The sequence below is a fragment of the Limulus polyphemus genome, unplaced genomic scaffold (assembly GCF_000517525.1).
Source record: "Limulus polyphemus unplaced genomic scaffold, Limulus_polyphemus-2.1.2 Scaffold2099, whole genome shotgun sequence".
Lineage (NCBI taxonomy): Eukaryota > Metazoa > Arthropoda > Merostomata > Xiphosura > Limulidae > Limulus > Limulus polyphemus.
The window spans coordinates 14,529-22,384 of record NW_013667709.1 but is presented as its reverse complement, the minus strand read 5'-3'; the positions used below and the strand labels follow the sequence as shown (position 1 = coordinate 22,384).

Genomic DNA, 7,856 nt, shown 5'->3' with positions numbered 1-7,856 from the left:
CTAATGCCCCCACGGCTGAAGGGACGAGCATGTTTGATGGAACGGGAATTCGAACCAGCGACCCTCAGATAGCGAGTCAAGCTCCCTAACCACGTGGTCATGCCGGGCCAAGAAAGACTGACAGCTCTAGCTTTAATACATAATCATTGGCTATCAACATTGAAACTGGATGTAAGTTATTTATGGAAAGGCACCCCAGAAGAATGGAGCATGCTACCACGTTATTTCAGTAGTGCATACATGTACGTATATGACAGCCAATGACTGAAAAAGCTAATATACTATTGTTTTACAGAGTTGTTTAAATTAGTAATATAATTTAGCCATTAATAACTGCTCTGTATGTAGATAGTACAGTACTTTACTATAATAAAACATACATATTTATGTTAATATAAGTCTAGCTCCCCATGCAGTGTTACAACAGAATGATGATTTGTTGACTTTTTATTGGATGTTTGTGGATTTTATGTGAACAGCCATGTAATTGTTTAAGTTATATTGCATTCAAAATTGCTTCCATATTTAATCCCATAGTATCTATTTTTTTACTAATTCTCGGAGGGGGGGGCGATGCCCAAAATCTCCCGTGGCATCCTTGTATGCTGATTATGTGTTGGTCCTTGATCTCACAAAGTAGAACCCCCTTTCAAACATTCTGCATACGGGCCTGATATATATATATATTAATTTGTTGATTGTAATAAAATCTATAATCTTGAAGATGGGTTTGAGTAATTGTAATAAAATCTATAATATTGAGATGGGTTTGAGTAATTGTAATAAAATCTATAATCTTGAAGATGGGTTTGAGTAATTGAAATAAAATCTATAATCTTGAAGGTGGGTTTGAGTAAATTGTAATAAAATCTATAATCTTGAAGATGGGTTTGAGTAATTGTAATAAAATCTATAATCTTGAAGATGGGTTTGAGTAGACTGTAATAAAATCTATAATCTTGAAGATGGGTTTGAGTAGACTGTAATAAAATCTATAATCTTGAAGATGGGTTTCAGTAGTGTATTTGATACATGCACTATGTTTTTATGGAATTCATCCCGTCTTTGTTTGATCTTAAAATGATGAATTTGGTTCTATGCTGAGTTTTTCATCAGGTCTGGGACACAGGTTCAGCAAATAGAGTAGTGGTAATCCATAAAAACACAGTCCACGTGATAAATTACAAAAAAAAATATTATTAATATTAACATTTTATGCATCGATATAGCTTTCAATCAATTAATAAATTTTACCTTCACAAGGTAAAGTATTCTCTGTTCGAGAATATCCGGGTCTACATTCACAGGCCCAAGCGCCATCTATTTTCTTACACAGTTCGTGATTTGTCACATCACATTCAGGGGTGCATAATTCTTGGTTAAAAACGTCATCCGGGTACTTTCTAACTGAGGTCGTCGATTCTGTCGGAGGAGAATCCGTGGATTTAGTTGCAGGATTTGTTGAATTTGGAAGAAGGTTTTGAGACGTCGATGCTACTGACGTTGAAGATGAGCTATCTTTGGTTGAGATGCTTTCCTTGGGATTGAGGGTTGTTGAATCTACAGACGAATCTTTGGCTGTAGCATTTTCTTGGAACACATTCACGGTTGCTCTGGTTGAAGTTGTGGTAGATGTTCCTGATGGTGTTAGGTCTTCAGTCCTCAGAACTAATGTACGTACTACTGTTGTAGTAATGGAGTTAAAGACAAGCGTTGTCGTCGTAACTTTGGTTGTCGATTTTGAGGTTATTGTTGACTTTTCAAACTTGACTGACTCGGTTGGCTCGGGTATCGTGCCCAAAATCGTTCTGCTCCCAATAATAGTGGATACAAAAGTACGCGGTGGAATTGTAGTTGTAAAGACAGAAGTTACGGTAATTGGACTATCCCTAGTATAATATATATTAGTGGTTGTTAATGTCAATGTTCTGGTTGCTGACTCCAAACTAGTAACATAACGTGTAGAAGTATCTTCAGCAACGTGTGGAACCTGGATCTCTTGGTTAGGAAGAGGGAAAAATATTGTTTTAGCTCCTGTTGACGTCTTAGTTATGGTTATATGTCCATCTGGATCCCGTGTCATACTAGAATTAGTAAGCTTAATGTCAGGTACAAGTAGCTTGGAACCACTTGCAAGGATCGTGGTCTCATCGTAAACCTGTACTTCTCCTAGTATCTTTCTAGCTCGATCTGATGTTTCGCGATCTACTGATGATTCAGTTTCAGAAGTTTTTGTGTCGGAGCCTTGTTGGAGTTCCATTGTGGAGCTTTCTAAAAATACGGTCTTAAAACCGGAGATAGTAGATGTACTTACTTCTGCTCCAACTGCACCTGTAGAAGTCTCCTTAGCATTATCTTGAGAAACAGTTCCAATATCTAACGTGTCTTCGCTTCTTGGTTCAAGACTAGATGGGTCAAGGGAGACAGGTGTTGGTTCGAAGAAAATTGTCTTTATTCCAGAGAAAATGTGAGTTTCTTTATCACGAGATTCTTGTTCATGAGATGACAGCTCTGACTCTGTCAATCTTTCATCAGGCTTAGTATCTTCATTTCTGGCCATATCTACAACTCTTCCTGTTGGTTCTTTTTCAATGCTAATGGATTCCCTCTCCATTTCTTTTTGTTTTACACCTAAGATGTTTTCTCTTGTTTGATTGGCACCAGTTCCTGTTAGATTAATTTTATTTAGAATACCCTTTACTGCCTCAGCCAGATTACCATCTATATTAGCATTTCCTCCAAGAAGGTCTGACAAATCTATGATTGGTCCCGACTGGTTATCATAGTCTTCATCAGGAGTTGTTTCGTTATGCAATTCCACATAATCCAACGTAGCTGATGGTTGATAAAAGTCATTCAATTTTGTTATAAATTCATTTGTGCCATTCGAGTTTATTTGAGTTATATTTTCAGCCATGTCTTCTGCTGGTTTTAAAGCACCTGTTTCCTCGTCAATAACATAAGTTGGTATTATGAAAGCAGACGTTTCCAGTGAAGAAATGTTACTTTCGTTATATTCTGTTGAAGATACAGCTGATGTTGACGAAGAAGGTTGGTCTAAACCTGGTAATATAAAGTTAGTAAAGAAGACAACTGTTGATCCACCAATTACTTTAGTGGATGTTCCACTGAATATAGAGTTAAAACTTCTGTTTGTTTTTTCTGCTAATGTTTTTGTCTCTTTAATCTCAGCAACAGGACTTTTTCCAACAGAAACCGTTGGTACAATCACTTTTTCCTGTTCGTCAAGTTCTACAGATTCTAAACTAGAAATAAGAAATGTTTCGTCATTTCCAGAGGTGGGTGTTTCTTTGTCACCAACAATTAAAGAGCTACTGGGTTGTATCCCAATAACAGTTTCCTTCTCGTTGGATCCACTTGATTCTACTTGTGAAGAAGCAATGTTACTTTCCACATACACGCTAGTCTGAACAGAAATCTTTGTCTCTACTCTTACAGGAACGTCTTCTAAGGCAAAAGTGCCCTCTGCGTCTGGTGTGTGTTCTTCAGTTGAAACACTGGAAGACACAATAGTGACAATACTCACTATATCTTCCAACTCGCTACTGTCTGCTACTGAAGAAATGGATTGTTTTATATCCACAATGCTCATTGTACTTTCTGTAGCTCCAATGTCTTCTACGCTTGTAATGCTAGTTGCTAAAGAGGACGATTTACTTAAAATAACTGCAGTTTCTGGCGAGTCGGTGAAAGCTGGTACAGTAACCATAGTTGCAGAAGGCGTTGGCTCTATTATTAAGTCACTCGATTCTGTTTTATCCTGTGAAGCCGCTGGGTGCACTGTTACGAACTGTGTGACCGAGCTCAGATTCGAAGATATCTTTGTTTTGGTTCCAGTTACAAACGTAGTATAGTAGGTATACGTGGAGAAGAAAGTCAAAATACTTTCGGAAAGAGGCGTAGTAGTTGAAATGGAGAAATCTGCCGATGATATTGTTATCTTTGACGTTCTAACTTGTGGAATAACTTGCTCATTTGTAATGACCACTTGGTCGTCACCATTAAACAACGTGGTAAAGAATGTATAGGTACTGTATTCGGTTGTGGTTATGTAGGACACTGATGGTTTCGTCATAGAGGTCGTAGTAAGTTCGCTATTCTTGAGAAGAGACGATTCTGGAACAAAAAGGGTGATGTACGAAGTTGCTACCTCTTCCTTGCTGGACACAATGGTGTTGGTGCCACTCGTTAAAGTCGTGAAGTAAGTATAAGTGGTAAGATATTTCTGTAAAGACGGTACAAGTTTTGGATAAGAAACTTTGGGTAGCCGCTCAGATTCTGCTTTGGAAGCATCAAAATGTGTTGTTTTTGGTAAGAATATTTCTTTTATGCTACTTGAAACTATAGCATTAAGAGTAATGGAACCTTTGATTGTCTCCGTGACGGTTTTCGCTATCAGTTTGGAATGCACATCTTCAATCGACGACAGTATTGTTTTTATGCCACTGAAGAGGGTGATGTAGTGAGTGTCTGTGGAATAAACAGTTTGAGTGGTGGTTCTCGTGATCACCACTTCAGGTTCTTCGGTACTTTTCGAAGTACTGCTAACAATAGTAGGACTTGTGATTGGTGAAGAAAACGTGGAGCTCTTTGGAACTTCCACCATCCCACTGCTGTCAATGATTGATGAATATGTCTCAACAGATGGCACATAGTCATCCACATTGGACAAAGAACTGCTGGTTGTGGGTTGGAAGATGGTAACAGATGGTTTTAAAGAACTACTAGAAACTATTGGAGGTGTAGGGCTACTAGTCGTTGCTGGCTCAGTGGTACTTAAATCTACAACAGAACCGTGTAGAGTAATTGTGTATATGTTAGAGACCACTTCTTCAATATTTGAGATTATGGATGAATCTTCTTGGAACAAAGTAACGAAGTTGGTATAAGTGGTGTATTCTGTCACAGTGGAATACACCGGGGTTGGTTCTATGGGTTGCGAAGGTTGAACTGGTGTTGGAAGAGGCGTAGATGTTGAACTAAGCGTACGAGTAAAAGTAACAGGCTCAGTAATGGTGTACACTTCAGAGTGAACATCTTCTATGGGCGAAACAAATGAGCTTGTGCCATTGAAAAGAGTAGCAAAGAACGTAGACGTGCTAAAGATGGTACTAGTTTTAAGTATTTCACTTGTTTCGACTAAAATAGATAAACTCTCGAGAGGTCGAGTGTCCGACAAAGACGGAGTGCTGAGAAAAAATATTTCTTCTGTAACAGGGAAGGTAACCACTTCCGAAACTACCTTCTCAAAACTTGAAACTATAGGGGAACTTCCCGAGAACAGTGTTGTATAAAGAGTAAACGTAGTAAAAAGTGTCTTTAGATTATATTCGTCGTTGTCAGAGTTAAGTGGTTCACTTGAAATGTCTTTCGGTATTTCTGATTCTTCAGATCTGACATGTGATCCATCTAATGTATTGGTTATTAGAAGAGACTGGTCTTCAGAGCTTGTGGTGATTACTTGAGGACTAGAAGATTTCAGTGCATTATTTATAGAATTTTCGAGCTCAAAGAGTTCTTCTGGGGTAAACGTTGGAACGGTTGCGTCAGCTTCTAAATAATAATACAAAAATGCCTTTTTTTAGTTACAACCAGTTTACTTAATTTTTATTAACAAGCAGATAGATAAGTAACGAATTTGGACGGTTTTATTTTATTTTATCGATAGGCTTATTAAAAATGTTCGAACAATATATTAGGAGTTTTTTCAGGATCATATTAAATAGCGTTATAGTCTTCATTTTCAACCCAGGCGTTTCAAGAAAATATGTTGTTGTTAAGTCAGAAGGAAGTTCAGATAACATGGTAGGGCGTGGCCTTAATGTCTGAAGATTTCTTCAAAATTTGGGAAACAAGTTGAGCCACATAAATAAATGAATTAAAGTAGAGTTAATTAAAGAGCTTATTGAGTTAGTAAGTTTATTAGTTTAATGCTATGATTAGTGAGCTAGCATTTCCGTACGAAATAGGAATAATAAATTAGAAAAGTAAGTAAAATTTCTGTTTATACGTAGTTTAATTTGTGAAGTTAAGCCTATCAGTAATATACTAACCACGGAATTTGAAGTTGAAGAAACAAAACGTTTTTGTTATCGTTAGCTGTACTTTATTTCATTCTTTTCGCGAATAATCCAAAAGAACCCGTCCAACCATAAAAACCATTAAAACAGTTGAGCTTTTAATTTTAAACGCGTCAATTAAAAGGTATAGGAATCATTATATCTATCGTGAATAAGCCCTGATTTTATTTTCATCTAAATTAAGAAAAGTGTCTAATTTCACTTTAAAACTATCATCTTATTATATAAATACCTGTTGATATTAATAATGACGACAATAAGTTCAGGCTTTCATCAGAATCAGAATCTAACTCGGGAGTGAGAACGTCTGGATGTAACATGTTTATAGAATTACCCTGGATAGGGTCTAAAGAAGGAGTGTCTTCTCTGGAGTCGGTAGGATAATCGAGAGATGACGTAGCTTCAACTGAAGAGGACTGCCCTGAATAATCCAGAGACGTAAAATTTGAAATATACGATACGGGTATATAGTATGTTAAGATAATACATTTAACATAAGTAGGACTCGAAGTTAAATTTGTAATACTAATAGATACATTGCTTTGTTTAATATACCGAAATCGTATTAATCGTATTAATTCGTATTAATTAAACATGTACGTATGTATAAAGATTATATTATACTATAAAGAATTCGCGTTCTACTGATACAACTCCAAGAAACAGTGTATAGTGTCAGAATTTAAACACTCTTATATAAACTACATTAACCATATCGATTTTTCCTATATCTTATATATCCTAACTAGGCATACTTATAAGCCTAGACTAGTTTGTAATTATATCTATCTTATATATCATAACTAGGCACACTTATAAGCCTAGACTAGTTAGTAATTATATCGATCTTATATATCCTAACTAGGCACACTTATAAGCCTAGACTAGTTAGTAATTATATCGATCTTATATATCCTAACTAGGCACACTTATAAGCTTAGACCAGTTAGTAATTATATCGATCTTATATATCTCAGTATCCTAACTAAATACTCTTGTATGCCTGATTATGCATAAAGTATAGGCTTTTTGACGGAATACTAAAAACATATTTCTGTATAATATTTATCAGATCTCACGAAATAGTTGGTATTAATTAACTTGTTAATGTTGGTATTAATTAACTTGTTAATGTCGGTATTAATTAACTTGTTAATGTCGGTATTAATGAACTTGTTAATGTCGGTATTAATGAACTTGTTAATGCTGATATTAATGAACTTGTTAATGTCGGTATTAATGAACTTGTTAATGTCGGTATTAATTAACTTGTTAATGTTGGTATTAATTAACTTGTTAATGTCGGTATTAATGAACTTGTTAATGTCGGTATTAATGAACTTGTTAATGTCGGTATTAATGAACTTATTAATGTCGGTATTAATGAACTTAATAATGTCGGTATTAATGAACTTGTTAATGTTGGTATTAATGAACTTGTTAATGTTGGTATTAATGAACTTATTAATGTCGGTATTAATGAACTCGTTAATGTCGGTATTAATGATCTTGTTAATGTCGGTATTAATGATCTTGTTAATGCTGGTATTAATGAACTTGTTAATGTTGGTGTTAATGATCTTGTTAATGTCGGTATTAATGATCTTGTTAATGCTGGTATTAATGAACTTGTTAATGTTGGTGTTAATGAACTTGTTAATGTCGGTATTAATGAACTTATTAATGTCGGTATTAATGAACTTGTTAATGTCGGTATTAATGAACTTCTTAATGTCGGTATTAATGAACTTGTTA

At 35.5% G+C, this 7,856-nt stretch overlaps 1 protein-coding gene across 1 annotated transcript in view; it reads right to left on the bottom strand.

Annotated features, from left to right (window-relative positions):
- The window catches only part of LOC106465936 (uncharacterized threonine-rich GPI-anchored glycoprotein PJ4664.02-like), a gene marked incomplete at its 5' end in the record, with an annotated part of 32,797 nt that overhangs the window by 12,610 nt on the left and 12,331 nt on the right, over nt 1-7,856 (bottom strand). Inside the window, 2 exons of the mRNA XM_013926177.2 lie at nt 1,255-5,574; nt 6,334-6,522. Coding sequence (XP_013781631.1) covers nt 1,255-5,574; nt 6,334-6,522 — 4,509 coding nt within the window. The remainder of the gene's footprint in view (nt 1-1,254; nt 5,575-6,333; nt 6,523-7,856) is intronic.